Below are 20,609 nucleotides of genomic sequence, written 5' to 3' on the forward strand. Positions count from 1 at the left end.
CAAGATTACACACAGGGCACCTTGACCCTCAACACTTGGAAAAATGTTTTTGTGGACTGATGAAACTAAGGTTGCACTGTTTGGGAAAAACATACAGCCCTACAATGAAGGCACCACATGATAACACAAAACCCATAATCCTAAGGTGATGCAGAGGGAGCGTCACTGGTTCTGCTTTGCTTCCTCCTTTAGCAGTCATAAAGGAGAAAATGAATTCCAAAATTGATTAAAAGGCATCCCATAGGATGAATCCAAATCAGTAATGACAATGACAGAGGCAGGTAAATTCAATGGTGCTCTCACCTCATCTTCCACATCAATAAATGGACTCATGTCAAGTTCCTCTGGGAAGGTCATGCGGTCATTAAGTTTGATGCGATGCATAGTGGTGTAGTCGAAATCAAACCTTTTCAACTGTAATGTCAGCAGGTAAGGAAAGTGCAGAAATCTCAGCCCCTGCGTGCGATGTCAGAAAATGAGAAGAGACATTAGCAAAACACTGTACTCTCTAATCATGACTTCCATGTTACATTTTTAGTATACTTACCTTACGGGCATCACATTTCTTTTTACAGCGTTCACAGAAATACTGGTTGGGCCCATCGAGTGTTTCTGGTTGTATGAATGCCTGTAATGCTTCCTCCTGTGGCATCAAAAAATAAATAAATAAATAAATAAATAAAATAAAAAAATCATATCATGTAAATCAAATCAATTTAGAATAACAATTTAATATCAAATAGTTTGAAACTGTACCAAGTACTGAATTTAAAGTAACCTTTAAGCAACACTGAATTGCAAAGAGTTAATAAATGTTAAGTGCTGCTGTGATAAAGTATATGCTTAGAAGAACAAAGGGTGAGAAACACACCACACTGCCATAGGCTTGGCTGGCTCCAAAGGGTCTGATCACAAGAGGGATGTCCAGGTAAGTATCAATCCTCCAGCTCTCATAGCCACACTCCAGACAACGGACATAATCCTTCAGCTTTCCCTGGTACAACTGGTTGATCAGGTCAGCCTGAAGATAGGGAGAGAACAGTCAGGTTTCTCTGCCACATTTTACTTTAAAGAAAAATCAACTCAGGATACAAAATGGTCTGCTACCAATTTGCAACATTAGCTGTGAGACAATTTCTCTCTACTTCTGGAGAAGCAAGTGCTGACAGCAAAATGTAGTGGGATACAGAATAATTCTACTTGTGTTTAGATTTGTTTCCCATAAACCTTCCTTTACCATACAACTCCGTCGGCAACTGCATATGAAAGTTTCTCAGGATAATAAAACACAACAGACAACAACAGGCCAAGGAGAGTATTTCTTTTTAGTCAGTTGCCATCTGTAGCTTTCTCCAGACAGCTGAAATGGCAGACACTGGACGAACCAGCGTAACTGTTAACACTGCACAACAAGCCCTCAACTTATCAGTTAGAGAAAGAAAAAAAATACTCAAAACAGAGAGTAACAGAAACCTAAAGTAAAGAAAGAATGAACCCAAGAGCTGCAGGAATGATTTTTATTTGATTAAAAACTTTGCTCTGGAACAAAAAAAATGTATGTCATTATTTATAAAAGTCATTAGGTATTAATTCTGGTCATGATGGTTTTGTCCCATTATTGAATCAAGAATCAAACCATTTAGAAACGGTAAAAACACTTGTGTTGTATATTTAATATAAGTCTTTTCTACTGAGATCAATAAATATGGACCAAGATAGTTTTGCATTTTTTCATTAGTTTGGTTTCCTGAGAGAATTTGTTCATTTTCATTTGTTTAATTATTTTATTTATTGCCCCAAAACATTAAATGTTAGTTTTTTTTATTAGTTTCAGTCTTTTCCTGTTCTATACTTCTTAAATTGCACATTCTGATAAAGAGTCACATGGACATCCCAGTCTCTATAAACTGCACCATAGCCTCATTTTGCTGTGTTAACAAATTTATTCAAACTAATCCATCCATCCATCCTCCATTTATCATCTTCTTGGATTCGACACTGTAAGCAAAGGTGGCCCGACTTCCGTCTTTTCAGGCATCTCTTTCAACTCATCCAGGGAGAAAAAAAAAGCATCCCCAAGCCAGCAAAGAGATGCAATCTCTCCAGCGTGGCCTCCTGGTAGGAATTACCCTAAACACCTCACCTAGGAGGTACCCAGGAGGTATTCCCAGTCTGATGCCCAAACCACCTCAATTAGCTCCTTTTGATGAAGGAGAAGCATTTCTATTTCGAGTTCCTCACTCTACAGGTGAGAGTAAGATCGCAGATCTACCAGTAAATTGACAGCTTCTCTGTCATTCTCAGCTCTCTTCTCCACAACATATCGGTACAGCCTCCAAATCATCACCACACCAATCCGTCTCCCCTCATTCATGAATGAGATCCCAAGGCACTTCTCCACTGGGGGCAGCAATTTCCCTCCAACCACCCACCTTGGGCATTCTACTTTTTTCCAGCTGTCCAAACTGAGACTTAACCATTTTGTGTATCTTTTAAATACATTTTCGTTAATTTTGCAGGTACTTTCTTTTAATTAAAATGTGTTTACAAGCCAATTCCTAGTTTTTAGTTTAGTTTTAGTTAAGTATAATAACCGTGTTAGGATGCCAAAATGGAATTTAATGCAATCATCACTTATGGTTCACATGGCACATGTAGACTGGGGGAAAACTTAACTGTTTCCAGATATTTATGAATATATAAACTAAAGATTAGTAGAAGAAGAAAACTGGAGCTTGAAAGAAAAAAAATGTATAGTTTATATATCCTGTCATCAGTTTACTTTCTATGGCTGAAAACTACAAGTAAAAATCCCTTGTGGTATGAGATTTTTTTTTAATTTAATTTTTTTAAATAGCATTCACGTGTACTTATGCTTGCGTTTACAGACCACATGGCTGCGCATTCGTACACTGGTCTAAGTGTTTGCCGTTTATAGCCTATTCCCGAGATAAGAAAAAGCTAACCCCAGGGCTTACTGGCACATTTCACTTTTTCCACAGTAGGCCTTTTGTTCCCATTCTGGGGGGAGCCTGAGCCTGGATGCAGATTTTTTTTTTGTTGTTGTTGTTAATAGTCTGAGAAAACTACTTGTTTTCTCCTACCTGCTCTGTTTGCTTCCACTTCTGCTCCAGGGCATCGAACATGACCCTGCACAGCTCCTGGACGTCATGTTGTTGCCAAGCTAAAAGCAAAAGCACAAAGAAAGAAAAAGTATAATTAAGTGTACAGACAGAGGCACATGGTCTTGTCCTCCATGAACATGCAAACCAGCCATGTGAGCCTACTCACAGGCAAGTACATAAGCTCACCCTCACTGCTGTCCCAGCCAAAGCTTCGCGTCACATCAGTAGTCTCAATTGCCCGTTTCTTACTAGTTTGCAACAGAACAAACAGTCTTTGCAGCTGGTAGGGAATACTGGTGACAGGATCCTCCTCTTGCTCCTCAAACTCCCAACTGAAGTCGAACAGCAGATATTTGAGAAATCTAAATCTATTATATGTGACAAGAGAATTTTCACAAAGTGATCCATAACCATGATTTCTTACTTGTAGAGTGCATTCCTAAACTCTGGGGTCATGAACAATGTTTGCAGCAGACTGTTCAAATAGCAAGTCATCGCTTGGTTGACCAAGCCCACATAACCTGTAAAGGCAGCAAGAGACAAGTAGTAAGTGATCGGTTGGAGATGTATAAAAGGAAAGGTGTCACATATTCAACATGTAACCAAACCTCACCCGTCTCAGACTTGCTAAGGATGGACGAGTAAGAGTAAGATGGACTGCTGTAGTCACCACTGCAGCCAGGAGTCCCATCTCTCAGTAGGGGTCCAATAAATCGTTCCTGGGAACTGTCATCTAGTCCACTGCTATCTGCTGTTCCTGACTCATCCTACAAACACAAACATGCCTTGTAATAACATCTTTCGTTCCCTTTCAGTCGATTCACTCGGTAAGTATGGGATATCGCGCCCTCGCGTGTCCTGGCTGAAGAAACCTTTATTCACGCCTTGAAGGCAGATGACGTGTGATGACACGCGCGCGGCCCCGCCTGCACATATAGCCGCTGTCACCACAGTCATCCCTCAGTTCTTATGCTCTTCACCTCGCTGAGAACACCTCTGCGGAGCGCTAATTTCAAGTTTTTCCTGTGCAGTGTTTCGCTTTGCGTTTTGGAATGGACTCCAAACCTAGCGAGCAAAGCAGAAATCTTCTGTGTGCCCCTGTCCTCAGGGATGCGGTTTCTCTTTGCACGATAGCGACCAGCACAATGCCTGCCCTGTCTACCTTGGGATCGTCAGCGCTCTCCTAGCGTGGACGGAGCCCGAAGCCTGTGCACTTTGCCGCCAGCTCCGGCGCTCAACCCTGGAAAGACAGGTGACGTTTGTGGAAAAAGTGCTGGGACGCTCAGCTGTCGCACGGCATGACCCTCTCCTTTCCGAGTCCGAAGACGAGGATTTTCCGGTCGATGTCCCCGCAATTAGCTGGGCTGACCACATGGAATACGTTGACGGGTTAGCTGATGACGAGCCGGAACCATGCAGGAGCGATGACGGGCTTCAGCCTGGGTTGAAGCCCGCCAGCGCTCCCCAGGAAGACGATGACGTGCTGGACATCAGCCTGGACATCCATGGTTTGTCGGACGATGAGCAGGAGAGCGCATTGTCGGCCCAATGTGTCGCCGCTGCCGCACCGGTCGGCCACGATGACACCTCTCTTTTCTCCCTGTTTTGCCGTGCTGCTGAGAAGCTGCAGGTGGACTGGCCCTCTCCTCCGCCAGCTCAGAAGCCGTCGCGGTTCGCGGGTTTTTTCCTCCCACTGGAGCCCGCAACGGCCAAAAACTGCCTTCCCATGTTCCCAGACTTTCTCTGCAAGCTAACAGCATCATGGGACAAACCTCTGTCTACCAACGTCACTGTGCCTGGCTATGGACAGTACATGGAATTGGACGGCGCCAAGGGGGCTGGCTTAGCTAACCCACCCCCTATGGAGTCATCTCTGGCTGCTTATCTGTCCCGTCCCCACTCTGTTCGAGTGGAGAAGGGGTCCAGCAGCAGGGAGACGCTGCTTTTACCCCTCTGTTGCCGCACAAGAGGTGCCGCTTAAGTTCTGTTCAGGTTGTCAGCCCCAGAAGGCGCTGCACTTTCCTAACACTGTCTCCCAAGCACAAAACCCCTGCACACAAAATGCCTCAGGTAACTCCCTGTTCAGGTGTGTTAAATGTTCAGGTGACCACATCGAGTGTTCCCGCTGTTTTTCATTGTTGTGCCCCAGAAAAGGTGCCTCCAACAAAATGTATGAATGTACATGTTTCCATGTTACAATCAATAAAGAGTGTTGTTTATTCTCAAACAATCACAAATGCTCACAGAATGAGCCAGGTCAGGCAGGTGATGCAGTCCCCTGCAGACACACTGGGGGGCGACAACGCCCCGCCGACGGTGCTGCGGGTCAGCCAGCTGGCTGCTCACTTCCCTCAGTGGTGCGCTTGCGCCCCCTCTCCGTGGGTGCTGCGAACCGTTGCCATGGGTTACCGGTTGCAGTTCCAGGTCAAGCCACCATGATACTCAGAGAGGAAATAAAGGCGCTATTGCAGAAAAGAGCAATACGAGTGGTCCCCGCTTCGGAGACAGACAAAGGTTGGTACAGCCGTTATTTTGTTGTTCCGAAAAAAGGGGGAGGGCTTCGTCCCATCCTCGACCTGCGAGTCTTGAACACGTATCTACGAACGTACAGGTTCAAGATGCTAACACTCAGACAGCTCTTGAATGCGGTTGGCCCGGGAGATTGGTTTGCAACAATCGATCTAACAGATGCTTATTTTCATGTGGCTATACACCAGAAACACAGGCAGTTTCTGAAGTTTGCATTCAAGGGCGTAGCCTACGAATACCTAGTGCTGCCGTTCGGGGTGTCGCTCGCTCCTCGCACCTTTACGAAATATGCCGAGGCAGCACTAGCGCCCCTGAGCGAGAGGCATCCGCATCTTAGCCTACCTAGACGACTGGGCTCTCGTAGCTTGCTCCAGAGAGCAGGCGGAGACATAGCTGTCGCTGGTTCTGTCACACATTCAGACACTGGGGTTCTCTGTGAACTTTTAAAAGAGCTTGCTAATCCAGAGTCAGCAGATTACTTTTCTTGGTTTGGAAATATGCTCGCTTTCCAGCCGCGCACGTTTGTCGGAGCACAGAGTGGCCGCGTTTCATCGCTGCCTCGCTCAGTTTCAGCTGGGACACAGACTGCGTTTCCAGACGATATTAAGCTTGTTGGGCATGATGGCATCTATGATCGCCGTAGTGCCACTTGGACTGTTAAAAATGAGAGCGTTTCAACGCTGGACTCTCTCTCACCGTTTGTGTGCATCGCGTCACCTCCGTCTTGCATGCTAGCTCTCCGTCCTTGAGGGAGCCCATGCTGTTTCGCAAGGTGTCCACAGATGCTTCCCTAAGAGGGTGGGGAGCGCTGTGCGAGTGTGCATCAGTGAGAGGGATCTGGTCCGCAGCGCCAGCTGCACATCAACCACTTAGAGCTGTTAGCAGTGTTCTTAGCTCTAAAGCATTTCAGTCCAGTCCTGGAGGGCCAGCATGTCTCAGTCAGGACGGACAATTCAACAGTGGTATCTTACATAAAGAGGCAGGGAGGAACACGCTCTCTTCCCCTGTTGAAGCTGCGCACCAATGGCCAGACGTGCTCCTGTATGCATTTCCCCCAGTGGAAATGATATCTCCAGTTCTAGAGAGAGTGCGTCGGCATTCCCTCTCTCTGATTCTAGTGGCCCCTTGGTGGCCCACAAGGTCGTGGTATGCAGAGATAATCAGCCTGCTAGCAGCGAGTCTTTGGCAGCTTCCTCTCCGCAGGGATCTCCTCTCTCAGGCGGGAGGAAAAGTGTTTCATCCGCGCCCAGACCTGTGGCGCCTTCATGCTTACCTGCTGAGAGGTTAAACTTGATTGCTAAGGGTTTGCCACCTAGTGTGATAGCGACAATTCAGAGCGCTAGGGATTCATGTACTAGAGGCTTGTACGCTTACAAATGGCGAGCCTTCGAGCAATGGTACCAGGACTGCCACACGCTTCCATTTCAGTGCTCTATTGTGGATGTTTTGACATTCCTGCAGGAGCTGCTGGATAAGGGCCTTTCATTTTCGACAATTAAGGTTTATTTAGCCGCTATATCTGCTTGTCATATTGGCTTTAACGGGGTGACACTAGGTGCACATCCCCTCGCCATACGTTTTCTGAAAGGAGTTCGCCGGCTGAGGCCCGTGCTTAAGTCCAGTGTCCCTGCTTGGGACTTGTCTTTGGTGCTGGAGGCCCTTTGTAACCCCCCGTTTGAACCCATTCAGTCTGTGGATATGAAATTTCTTTCATATAAGACTGAATTACTTCTCGCTTTGGCAAAGCGAGTGGGTGACCTTCATGCGCTGTCTGTGCATCCCTCCTGCATACAGTTCTCTCCTGATGGCCACAAGGTCGTATTGCGTCCAAATGCTGCCTATTTTCCCAAGATCATGCCACAAGGTGGCCCCACTGAGCAGTTTGGCTCGGTGAAGAGCAGCTATCGAACTGAGGGATGACTGTGATGACAGCGGCTATATGTGCAGGCGGGGCCGTGCGTGTGTCATTACACGTCATCTGCCTTAAAGGCGTGAATAAAGGTTTCTTCAGCCAGGACACGCGAGGGCGTGATATCCCATACTTATGTGTTGTACCTCGTTCCTCTCCTTCAGGGAACAGAAGTTACAGACATAACTATTCGTTTCCAGTTAGAGTGTTTAGCGTGTTAGTAGATTCTGTAGGGAAATAATTATAGATTTCTTTTTAAAGATTATTTAATAAATTATGAATCATTATCTTAATTTATTCTTAAACACTCACAGATGCAATCTGGGGCTGCTCTCCATCTTTATCTGTAAGCTGGAGGAAATTCCTCTTACCACCAGGTTCAAACCCAGACTCTGAGAGGGACATCTCACTGCTATGGTCAAGCGGTGCCTAGAGAAAGCAAATAAACACAATATGAACAGACAAGTTTCACAGAGGTCAACAATGCCTGGACAGCAGTAAACACATGCAATCTTTTTTATTCGATATTTAGTTTAAGCAAAATGTCAACTTAAGTCAACTCAGTCTACTATACATAAAAAGACCTTACAATATTATAAAGACCAAACAAACTACCCCCTTTGCGTAAACAGTGGAGCAGAAAACCTTCCTTTTAGCACCAAGAAAACTTCAGTAGAACCACTCTACGGGCTAGCAGCCATCTGGTTTGAACGGTCAAAGCAGATGGCTGCAGGCTAGCTGTTTACAAACTATAAAGTGGATGAACTCACCGGAAGAGTTAAAGTCCTACTGAATTCATTTTCAGCTAATTCCATGTATTGTTGTTAACAAGGAAAGCCTCTGCAGCCAACATGTGAACAACGCTACCTAGGTTTCTCCGGGCCAAGCTGAGGATGAGCAAGCAAAGTGCTGCAGTGGGAACAAGCAGTGGCTTAATCCACTGACCTACTCAGTGAGATAACAACAGGCAGCACCTGGGCTTTGGCCTGGGTCAGCAACAGGATTAGCATGGGCTCATTTAAGAAAAGGGAATAATGTGTACACACAGATCCAACAGTACAAAACTCATCACTAATTAAACATATTAGGAAAGTCAGTTTTAGCAACAGTATTTTTACTTGTTTGCATTTTGTAGCAGTTGTAAAATGTAAATTTACATGTAATGACAGGGTACAAAAATCTATTATTAGCTGATGTCGTGGTACTGTCCTAGCAATAAAGAAGGTAAAAGAGCTACATTGTGTCTCAAATGAAACATGCGTGAGAATAAACTATAAACAAAGATTGGGAGCCATTATTATGAATCACATCAACGTTCACCAGAATTAGTCAAGCTACACTCAAGTCACTTTAAAGCTGCTGCCGATATTTTCTTTTTGGCCAACTGGAGGGCAACAGAGGTTGAAAGAAAAAAAAAAGAAAAAGAAAACTGTCACAATAAACCATGATATAAAAGTGTTTTTACCCAACAAACTGCCAGTTTTCTGCATGTTGCACCACTGCCTTTTTTTTTTTTTACTTGTTTCATTAAAGCTGTTTTTAGTCAAGTGACAAATGATAAGTAAGACTAATAAGTCTTACTATAATTTCTTATTGACTCATATTTTACCTCTTTTGTTTTAACTCTGTCATTGTACCCAAACAGTAGAGAAGCACTGTGGGATACCTACAATTACCCAAACTGATTTTTTGTGTGTGTCACTGACTGAAAATCAGGTGCAACAGTAAAAGTTAATGAGAGGAGTGAAACTAATTTTGTTTGGTCTGTTTAAACTGATCTCTGGTTCATTTTCCCTTTTGATGTAGTTAGTTGGTGCAGATGCGAGCACAATAATCGCACTCAATGGAGAAGAAGTGACCGTCAGAAGGAGGTGGTTCCTGGTCTGATTTCGAATGAACTCCATCCAGGGAGGCTCATTTATGGTGAGAATGTCAATCAACCCAACTACCACTGCAAGTTTGAGCTAAACATCTTCCTGTAGCGACGTATGCACCAGGGTACCATAGATATCCAGAGACCACAAACTATGGTAGCTTGCCTGCTACACAGTTTTACCCAAGATAAACACTATAAACATGAATGAGTAAATATTCAATGTTATACACTAGTTCCGAACACAGCACCTTAATCCTGCATTTACTTTTATTTCTGCTTTTTCCAGACACATCTGCTAATGTCTGCTGATGCTAAACCCACGTTACTCTCCATAGCAAAACAAAGCTAAACTGATGAATTACTAACCATGTCTTGTGTATTTCCCCATGCAAGTCCAAAAGTGCCATTTACGTATCCTGCTTTGTGAGCGACATCTTCATAAAGTTTGGAGAGGGTGGTGGAAGCAGGCAGGTTGAGAGTCAGCCGTTCGTTCACCGTCTTCGCGCTGGTGATGTCCTGAATTATACACAGCGCTCTGGGCTCCTCGGCTGCATTTTGGATCTGCAAATAAATAAAGAAAAAGATATAAACATTATTTTCTGACTTGTTTGTTTTCCAATGAAGAGCTAAACATTTAAAAAAGAAAAAACAACACAAAAAACGATAAAGCTGTGCTACAAAGGTCATTAATAACATGCCAGTTAATGCTCGGTTTTGGTTTTGTTGGTTGTAATTTCATGCACAATATTAATTTTTTTTTTTTTTTTTTTTAAACACAAAGTACCCTGCTGTGGATTTTCAAAGGATTTCCATTCCCATATTTTCACCACACCTGGATCACCATGTAGTGTATTGAGTCCAACTCACCTTTCTACCAAAGTATAATGGATTCACTAAATCATATCAAATTAATAATATAATTATCGAGCATATATTAGGAAAAGAAGAAGATATTTAAAATGTAAAAATAGATTTTTTCTGTATCTTAAAGGCCACTTTAACACTGGTGCTTTGAGTTATACAGGTTATTATTACAATCGGTATAAAACATGTTTCAAACCTAAACTAAAAGCAATTAAACTAACCACCGTTGGAATATTAGTCTGTTAAAAGCTCTGAGTTTCTCAGTTTTTATATTAAATACTTCCAACAGAATTACTTACTTGCTTTCTTCTTCAAAATTAAAGTTTTGAAAAAAAAAATCTATAACAAGATAACAAAACAACAAAACTGATGTGGTAGACATGCAGTAATTTGACTTCAAGTATAACAGACTTGCAAAAGTAGCTCTTGTTCTCTTTTTTGCAATTGTGGTTTATCAGGGCTCGATACTGAAACCGCTTTACTGAAACCTCTTTTCAAAAAGTGTTTACGACACATGACTGGCTGATTTTTTCTACACTAAACCTCCCAACACATGACTTGATAAGGTGGGCAGTTGGTTGATTCCGGTGGACAGAACAACCACTTGTCAGATTTCTCCTACATACTCCACAATCTGCTTCAACAACATGCCATGCAATCGCTCACTCATGCTTAATTTTAAAGCAAAAAACAAAAACAAAAATAGTCAGGTGGAACAGGAGTTTCAAGAAGCATTGAGTCATTTCAACTAAACACTCCTCATAGTTTGCTTTGTGACTGGTCTGGTATGTAGTGTTCCCAGTCAAGGACAAATCACCTGCAGACTAAAAGCCAACCTTTCTTAAGAACTTGAGCAGCAAAATCTGGCAGAAAAGGTCACTCACCAAGCAAGAAAAGGTCTAGGCACTGAAGAGTAATGCCAAAGTGTTTTAGTTTAGCTTACTTACCTGTTAAGTATCAAATGAAATAAAACAACTAGGTTAAAATAACATATAAACCCCTTAAAGTTTCAGATACGTTAACTGGGAGTGCAGACTGTAACTGTTACATTTTAAACAGTAAAAGCTGGCAAGTACCACCCCGCCCAAAATGACAAAGTTTTCATTTCTATTACCAGATATTGTTTAGATATTAAAACAACACAAAGCGAATGCACTAAATTATATTTCAGAAAAAGCATTTACCAGTAGATAAAAGTGACACCAATTTATGATTAAAATGCAACACGAAATTATTTAGTTTTCCTGTAAATGTGCACCATGCTAATAAATTATTTGTCTGCTAATCATTATTTAATTCCCTTTCTCTTTGATTATTGAAAAAAGGTGGTACTTGTTTAAGCTGGTTTCTAGTTTAACAACATGCGTCGAGCTTTGTTCTAGTATAATAGTCATCATGGCTACTGCTTCATGCATCCATTTACCACCATGCTCGATTGTGTACACACTCTCCTATATCAAACACACCTGAGAAATCCTCTTCATTTCATCAAAAATACTTTGTCTGCAACTCCAAAATACACCCTGATAATATGTGGAGATAGTTGAGGGTGAAGAACAACTTAAAACACATAGAACAAGTAAATTAAGTTGTAAAACATGTCATTTGGTTGGAAAACAATTGAGCTGTTTTCTAAAAACCTACAAATGCAACAATAATAATAATATATATTCAAATAATTGCACTTTTTGCAGCCTTTTTGTATGTGTGATCTTAGCAAAATGTGACTGCCAGCGCCTACAAAGACGCTGCTGCAGCTGACAACACACAAGTGTATTATGAGATTAAAGGTTATTTTTACCATGGATATAATCACATGAAGCTACAGGTACAGCATAACACAGGCAGCATATTACAGAAATATTTTAAAGACACAAAAATTAGACATTTGAAAAATGAGGAAATCAGTACCTATGAACTAATTCAGTAACTACAAATGAAGGTTACTTAAATAAAATATAAAGTCTTCAATGAAATAAACAAAGTGAAATGAATTTAAATCCACATTTCTAGTAAACTTTAACAAGTAACCATGAAGTTAGACTACAGTGATTTTTTTTGGTTCAACTGTTATTGGAGAGCTATGTCAACTGCCAATTTCTAAATCATATTTGAGAACTGCACCAAAAAAAAAAAAAAAAAAAAAAAGGAAAAAAAAGACAAGAAAAGGGCTTGGTTGTCAACCTTCATCATTTAAATGCAAGTATTATACCCACTGTTTATTGTATCGGCAAAGGGATCATTGGGACAGTGCTTTTTGTTATAAGTCTACACAGCAGAACTATTAAATACCCCAAGCCATTCACTTAACATTTACCACAGTTGACGTAGAGCTGCATGTGAGTGTCATTACATGAAAGAGGTGGTTAATTAGCCTTTTCTCCTCACTCGTGTTTTATTTAACTCGAAACAACATATAAATAGAGTTCCCTCTGACTTCCTTTATCCCAGGATATCCCACCTCAACTTCCACCTATTCTCAATGCCAGCTGCAGTTTACATTACCTTCACCACAACAGGCCAACATACATCTCAAATATATCTTAATATTTTTATGGTCAGGATGCAAGTTTTAGATGCAAAATACTCTTTAGATCCAAAATGCACAAAGCTGGTTATCGATTCACTAATGAAGGAAGACAGAACTATAATATTTGAAAACTATGAAGATTAAACGCATAATACAGACTAAAAGAACACAGCAGCTGCAGACAAAGCAGCAGTAAGTGATGAAAAGCACTGCACGGCAGTTTAGTATTAAATGTGTGAGCACTTTAAGCACTTTGGCCAACAAGACTGGAGATGAGCTAGCAAATCGGCTAATAAACTTTAGCTAATTTGAAATCAGGATAGAAAGCAAGAAAAAAATACCAACTGTACAAGTTGACAGCCTCATCAATATCACAGTACATAATGGTCTAGAAAAGCAAATGTTTGATTAAATTAATGTTTAAAACATAGTTGGAAAAAGAAGACTCATTAAAAAAAAATTCTAAAACCTATCCTTTCACAAAGATCCAAGGATCTTCCAGGAATGGTGACACTATTTTCCTGAGATTTGATCAGCCAGTGGTTGGTAATTTCATACTTGTTGGTTTTTAATCTGGAATCTCACCTGTTCCCAGCACAAGTAACCATGACGTTATACATCAGTAGGAAGTAAACGGCCTTCACAGTACAAAAGCCCAGGGTACATGGATAAGCAGAAACCCTGCTCCATCGTACATTGCTCAGGCACCAAGGAGGTATAACGGCAAAGAAATAATGGTTACATTATTAACCATTATTAATAATAATGGTTACAGTATTTCTTACTGAAGAAATACTATTTCTTACTGAAAAGCTACAGTCAACCTTATTGTCAAAAGACTTGACTTTACTCCAAAAGGTGTATCATTACTATGCGAGAAAATAGGCTGTAGGCTCGCTTATCAAATAGGGTCCTAATGTTAAATGGACGCCTGACAAATTGCTCTGAGCCCAATATAAAAGAAACAAAGTAAAAACACACCCTTAAAAATAATGGTGTAACGCATTAAATGGATATGACTGCTATGTTAGCAGTACGGTATATGATGTTTACCTTAACCCATCCTGTTAACATGTGAGCTAACATATCAGTAATCAAATCTGACTACCGTCACTGCCGTTGATCAAAGAGACTATTCATTTTATTCCTGTTTGAATAAGAAGGCACTGCTAATGTTAACATTAAGACTTTGCACGTTAACTGAGCTCCAAACTAGAAACATAAAAATTCTAAGTAACTTATCTTCAGCAATAAAAGAGGTTATCGACGATGTTAAAAAATAAACAAAGAACGATCAATTTATTCTGAGATAAACGCTAATGTTGTTAAACACATCTATCAGTAGCGTAGCTAGTCAATTCCGCTAACATTAGCGTTAGCTTGTCAATTTGTCTTGCTAGCACTGACGTTTACATTCAAAGTAGAAGTTTTACTTAAAAACAACCTGTAAATGATTCCAAGAAGGGTTTGAAATATATATCTGTAAAACTATTGTTTGGGGTCGACGGGGTTTCAGCACTGCTTGCCATTTGCAATTGGTTGGGGAACTTCAAAAACATCTAGATTAGCCGGAGTTGTTGCCACTGATCAGATTTAAGAAGCTAACAGCGCTTGCTAGCTAAATCCCACAAGCTAATGTTATGCTAGTAAGCTAACTGATGTTGACAAATGCCTTCGTTTGACGGGACAACATAATGTCATTAGCAACAATGGAAAAGGTTGGGTATTTTAGTGACCATAAAGCCATGTCTCGAGTCTAAACAGTTAAATGGTAATTATGATAACGCTTTTGCTACCTAAAATGTTCTCCGTCTGAAATGCATCGAAAGTAGCCGCTAACTAACGTTAGCAGATGCGTTAGTTAGCCATGTCATGATAGGCCGTCCAAGTCATATTTGGCTAACTGTTAGCAGCTCAGCGATAGTAAATTAAAGACGGGGTAAGATCGCAAACTTCAAAAGTGCTGCAGAAAGTTTTGCATCATTAATGTGCATGGTCTGTAAAGGTGACAGCTAATGCCCAGAGAGGCTGACTCTCCGACCTGGACACGGTCCATAATAACCTCACCTCTTTGGGTACGAACTGGTTCTCCTCGCTAGGCACCATTTCCATTTGTGCGACAGTTTAGACAAGCATCTATCCGGACAGGGATGTCAGCGAACAAACTTTGCAGCGGTCAACACAAACATTGTTTGTGGTCGGTTTGTTAGAAGTTTGGATGCTTAAATACCAAAATTAAACTTGCCAAAACTTGTAGGCTTATCAAAGTGAAATCGCAACACTCTCGGTTACACTACCCCCAGCACAAAGTGTCGTGCTATAAATGGAGAAAAATGGCCGGTGTTTTTACTCCGCGAGACTTCACTCAGGGAGCTCTGGCGTCACTTTCCATACAGATAAGCGTGCGTGATGCGGACAGGATGACGTCGGCGAGTGTGCGTGTTTTCGCTTGTTTTCGTTAAAGGGCAGAGATGACAGATATACAGTACAAGCGCACAGTTTGTGTATGAGAGAGATGTGTGAATTTAATTTCTACTATGTAATATATTAATTGTCATGTTATTATCAGATTAAGATAAAAAATAGCACAAGATGTGCCTACTTTTATGGTTTAATAAATTCAAAACTTTATTGATATTATTTTCACTCTAAATGTAAATGATGGCGTGGGTTTGACTGTAGGCTCATCTGCGCCACTTGGCTTCTAATAATCCTCCCATGTAGAATCTCAAGCCTGTAGCCTGTTGGGCCTAAACTACTAATATAATGAAAGGATTTCACTATACAATTGTGCATACATATATATAATGACATAGTGGGGCATCAGCGTGGTTAGCAGTGGTTCCTTCACAGCAAGAAGGTCCTTGTTTTGAATCCACCAGGCAGCTATGCATTCTTGTATGAGGTTTGCATGTTCAACCAGCTCTCTCCAGGCACTCCAGATTCCTCCCATAGTCCGAAAACATGAATAGAGTTAAGTTAATTTTTTATTCTAAATTGACCCTTGGGGATAAATAAAGTCTTTCTGATTCTGATTCTGTGATTGTGATTCTGCTCCAGATCTCAACCTGAATAAAACCCCAGACCCAGAGATGAAATTAATAATGAGCAGAATCGACAGAATCGAGTTAAGATTACTGATGTGGCCCAGTCCCGTTTTCTCATGTGGCTCCTTGGAAAAATGAACAGCCAACCCCTTTGCTTTGTTCTTATGTTTCTTGTATTTTGCACACCTCTGTTGCTTGTGAAGCTTGCACACAAGAATTTCATGCACATGTGCTGTACCAGTGTACCAGCGCATGTGATGTGACAATAAAAGTGATTTGATTTGATTTGAGCTTGGTGGAGCTCAATGACAACAAAAATCACAAGGTGCACGCTTAGTATACCTGTCTGGGGATGTATTTGGCATGTATAAATTTATGTTTAGTTGAATTACAACACAGCAGCCCTGCAAAAGACTGGCGAACTGTCTAGGGTATACCCCGCCTTTCACTTTACTAGCAAACTAGATAAGAAACATGCATAGATCAGTAAATATGCTACAAATATATTATGACACACCATTCTAATCTGACATTCCATTCAGTGTTATAAAATATAAATATGATTGTGTAATTTGTATAAAATACAGATGTTGGCACTCATGGTGTCCTCGGCAATGTTTGTGCAAAGTTTCAAGATTGGTCCACTTGTCTAGGAGGAGATAGAGAACACATAATGTATACACTACAGTCATTATAGTATGACGATAGCTGGATAAAAGGTTAGCAAAAGGGATGGATGGGTTGGTACACATCAGTTTTGGCCAGCACTCAGTCTACAGAAAAGGGGTGGAACAGGTGTTTAATGGGGTCCCAGCTGCTCGTTTTTGCCTGGGGCTCTCTTTTAGAAATGTAATAAAGCTGTCTCCATATACCGCAGATGTGAATTCATCATTTTTTAATAGCTTATTGTGGGGAGGGATATAGGTGCTCATTACAGATTGAAGATTTAGCACAAAAAGAGGGAGAGAGACATAAATGTCCCTGCCTTGAACCGTGGTTAGTCGCCATCTCAACCATCTCAGCTGGCTGTGACTGAAGAGCAGATGTGGCGGACAGTGACACAGTAGTTGCTGAACTCTCATCTGTAGATTGTTAAACTGGTGTTTTGTAGTTAGATGACCAAAAATATTTTTCCTATAACCGGACATCTGCACTGCAGTGTGGCAGCAGCAATTCGGAGCAAACAGGGGTAAATATTTGACATTGTCACCTCACGAAGGTTCAAGGTGTGATAACGGCTCTATTCGGTGTCACTGCAATAAAAAATCTGAAATGTTGAGCACAACTGAGCCTGCAACTCCAGTTTTATCACAGCCCTGCTGTGTTGCTCAGGCCTCTTATAGATTGTAGCCAGGAAATGTTTAAACGTTACTCAACATTCAGAACTGCTTGTGCTACTTTTTTTTAAGTCAGTACATTTTATGACTGTTGTGCAACAAGGGTCCCTCAAACATGTTACATTTCCCGATAAAACAAAATGTTATCATTTTGTGGGTTTTGTTGCAGTTTCACACCAATGAATGTGAAACAGTCAAAAATACTTCATGAGAAGTTGAAGTGTGCACCGAGGAACTTTCTCATACTTATGTATGGAGTTGCATTAATGTAAAGTGTAAAATGATGAAATTAATAGACTAAAGCTAATGTAGAAAAGTAATGGTGAAATGAAATCATTTCCAGGAAACAACAGAAGCTTACATTTTTGTTTATTTCAGTGAAATTTCACTCATAATTTTTAATTTCATGATCTGCTCAGTCGATGTCCAAGCCATTGGGAATTGCTTCATGTGAAGATAAAGTTCTTGTATCACAGAGAACTCATATAAAATCCACCTATAGTTACTATTTTGAATATTAGGATTGTTTTAGAACCCAATTAATAACCACAGAGAAAAAAACTTCCTATCATAGACACAAGGGTTTGTACAGTTTTAGTCAAATAAACCTGCATCAGTGATCATCAAATCGTCAACATCCTTTTATTTAATTTCTTCTTTCCACTTCTGGCTTCAGGGAATGACATATTCACAGATGTACTTTTTCAGGCTGCGACACACCTCATCATACCACTTTCCTTGTGCAGCCACTGAAAGAGCAACACAGCTCTCCCTCTTCGTTCCTGTGGGCTGCTTCTTGGAGCGATCCCAGTTAAAGAAGCGGACTGGCTGGCTGTTGACATCGACATACTCGCCTTCTTTCACTATGTCTGCCACACCGATCCAGAAGTCCTTAGACCCGGGAGCACTCCTCTTTGCATAGTCTCTCAGTTCATTGTTTTCCAACATGTCCCGCGGTGTTGCAAGAGTTCCACCTTGTGCAATGCAGTCTTCATTTGCTTCATGGTAATGTTTGGGTTCCTCAATTGTAAGATAACACTTTCTATGAACTTTGATGCCCCGGAGACACACTGAAAACACAAAGCATTTACTTTATGAATTAATGAATGGTAAAGTAACACTATAAACTAGTCCCATCAAATTACATTGCAAGAACTATTCATGTAACCATCATGCAGCTTGCAAGTGAACCTGTTACTTTGCATTTAAAGGCTTCTTGGAGTGTTGCTGCCCTCTGCTGATAAGCTGGCACCATAAGGTTCATTCTACAATTAGGGGTACGCTTCATGTCTGCAGGCTGTATTGATCAATTTCATTAAATATTAATTTCAAGAAATTATCAAGTTTATATTCAGGCACATTTCTCTTTAATTAATACAGAAAAAGTCAACAGTTTTCATAATTTATATAGCAGAAAATTGGTATGCTATATCAGAATTAGCCTTTTGAGTTTGTGTATTAATTTAATTTTTATTTCTTCAAAGTCTCTTCTAACCCATTGATTTTCATTAAATCATTCACTTTGTGTTCAAGAAATCCTTGTTAAAGATTTAAATTCCTTCTGTTGAGGGAATTTGAAATGGTCAACTGTAACTTGACCTCAGTAGCTGATTAAAGAATAATTTGCTCTTCAGCATCCTCAGCAGCCTCTTCTCGGCCACAGAAAATCCAGTGCTGTTCTCAGACTTCAGATTTTGAAATCAAATAGGTGGAAAACCTCCCAAGAGACTCGAGGACTTTCTATGACACTGCTAATATCTGACAAAATATTGAATTTAAACATTAGCACTTAAGCAGCAGTTGATGGATTTTACACACTATAGGAGTATGTTGTGAAAGCGTCTCGATTATTATTTTTTCTTCCTTTTTTAGTTGATATGAAATGTGCGTCAGATTACAGAATCACTCTGACTTTTAAACTCTGGCTATTAAGTTATAAATGCAGCACTGTTCACACTCTTGCTCGTCTTACTTGTCTGTACATTAATATTAATTTATCAGGAATGCAGAAACGCTCTCACTAATACCTGTCTGCAGTGCCTGCATCTCTTTCAGAGAATTGACCTCCTGCCACAACCTCTGGAGCTGTGACATCACATCCTCCTCCTCTGTAGCTGCACAAGGAGGAGACAATTAAGAAAAAAACACACACACACAGGTCAGATAAAGCCATGATTTGATAGGATTTATACAATTACCTCCAGACTGGCGAGGTGAAACAGCCTTCCTGGTGCGAGATGGACCGCTGTTGCAGATGTGGAGCAAGGAGAAGCTGAGGACGAGGAAGACAGGGAGGCCCAGGCGTGCCATGTCTGCGGCCAGCATACAGGACACAGTGGCCCACGTTGTGCTGCTGTGAAAGGAACCAAAAGCTCTGCAGGCTGCTCAATATATACAGGTCCTCTGTATGCCTTTCCCTGTATTGGCTCTAAATGTGTTTGTTTTTGCCCAGCCATCAGGAGGAGGTGAGGGAGGTTAAAAAGGGTGGAGGCCAATAATGATTTCCTTGTGTCGAGTTATTTTTAGATAAATATTTACTTGGGACAAGGTGCGCTAAGAAGCATTCACTTTCATTTCACAAACAAACCTGAAATCCATTGACTGCTTCAATACTACAGAGTGTTCTTCCTCTTTTCACATGTTAAGTTTGGACGTAATCAACTTGAGACTTGAAAACTTATACCACCTCTTAAGTGTCAAATGATGCAGCCTGGCAGTGAATTATCATTGTGCTCAGGAAAGGTTTAACCAACCACTTCAATAAATTTAAGCAACTAAATATACCTGGTACATCAATACAGCCTAGCTCTAGGCCTGTTTCAATCACAGGGACAGTTATGCAATATTTGAACATAAGGCTGCTATTAGAAGTCCAGTTTACAGCTTTAATGCAGGCGAGTTATTTTTAGAGGGAGATGTATACAGATGGGAGTGGGAGCTAAATAAGAAAAAAAAACTATTGGGCATATTTGCTCAATATAGCTATTCAACTGTCAAAACCAGTTCAAGCACGTTTTCCTATTTTAGAATCTCAAACTGTTTTTTTAATAATACATCCACCCCTGAGTGACATATTCTCTGGAATAATGCATTCCAATTATTTATTAAGAAATTTAATACATATAGATGCATATATGTCAACATGATGCGGCGAATGTGTGAGAAACAAACAATCCTACAAAATGAGCTTTTATAGACTTGTTGCTTAGTGGCAGGAATAAAGTTGTGCAAGCACATTAATGTATGATGTTCGAATGCAAGCTACGTAGCAGGTTATTTCTGGTTTGACTAATAATTGCTCATTGCTCAAGACCAAATGTGTGTGAATCTTCAAATAAGGCGGCGTTTGCAGCAGTTTTGCCTAGAGTGCACTCCTGATTCTGACCAAACAA

The 20,609-nt window shown here is 40.9% G+C and overlaps 2 protein-coding genes across 5 annotated transcripts in view; both read right to left on the bottom strand.

Moving 5' to 3' along the window:
• usp47 (ubiquitin specific peptidase 47) overlaps positions 1-15,199 on the bottom strand; it is a 24,608-nt gene extending 9,409 nt beyond the window's left edge. Inside the window, exons 1-10 of one of the 3 annotated variants that reach the window (XM_026167990.2) lie at positions 14,901-15,199; positions 9,806-10,000; positions 7,876-7,992; positions 3,739-3,892; positions 3,550-3,646; positions 3,312-3,457; positions 3,105-3,184; positions 872-1,021; positions 548-643; positions 304-456 (exon numbers count right to left, since the gene is read on the bottom strand). In XM_026167990.2, coding sequence (XP_026023775.1) covers positions 304-456; positions 548-643; positions 872-1,021; positions 3,105-3,184; positions 3,312-3,457; positions 3,550-3,646; positions 3,739-3,892; positions 7,876-7,992; positions 9,806-10,000; positions 14,901-14,945 — 1,233 coding nt within the window. In that variant the 5' untranslated portion in view covers positions 14,946-15,199. Of the gene's footprint in view, positions 1-303; positions 457-547; positions 644-871; positions 1,022-3,104; positions 3,185-3,311; positions 3,458-3,549; positions 3,647-3,738; positions 3,893-7,875; positions 7,993-8,333; positions 8,482-9,805; positions 11,151-14,900 lie in introns of those variants that run through there. The other 2 variants (XM_080298416.1, XM_026168007.2) reach the window with 2 other exon arrangements.
• A 2,370-nt stretch (positions 15,200-17,569) lies between these two features.
• On the bottom strand, positions 17,570-19,667 carry clec3a (C-type lectin domain family 3, member A). Of its 2 annotated transcripts, XM_026166290.2 has the most exons (3): positions 19,416-19,667; positions 19,245-19,331; positions 17,570-18,287 (listed from the first exon to the last, which is right to left on the bottom strand). In XM_026166290.2, exons 1-3 carry the CDS (start codon positions 19,540-19,542, stop codon positions 17,890-17,892), a joined length of 612 nt encoding a protein of 203 aa, XP_026022075.1. In that variant the 5' UTR covers positions 19,543-19,667; the 3' UTR covers positions 17,570-17,889. The 2 variants fall into 2 exon arrangements, with proteins under 2 accessions (XP_026022075.1, XP_080158969.1); XM_080302843.1 differs by lacking the exon at positions 19,245-19,331 and having other exon boundaries at positions 19,416-19,611.
• Between the last annotated feature and the right edge of the window lie 942 nt (positions 19,668-20,609).

The sequence above is a fragment of the Astatotilapia calliptera genome, chromosome 1 (assembly GCF_964374335.1).
Source record: "Astatotilapia calliptera chromosome 1, fAstCal68.1, whole genome shotgun sequence".
Lineage (NCBI taxonomy): Eukaryota > Metazoa > Chordata > Actinopteri > Cichliformes > Cichlidae > Astatotilapia > Astatotilapia calliptera.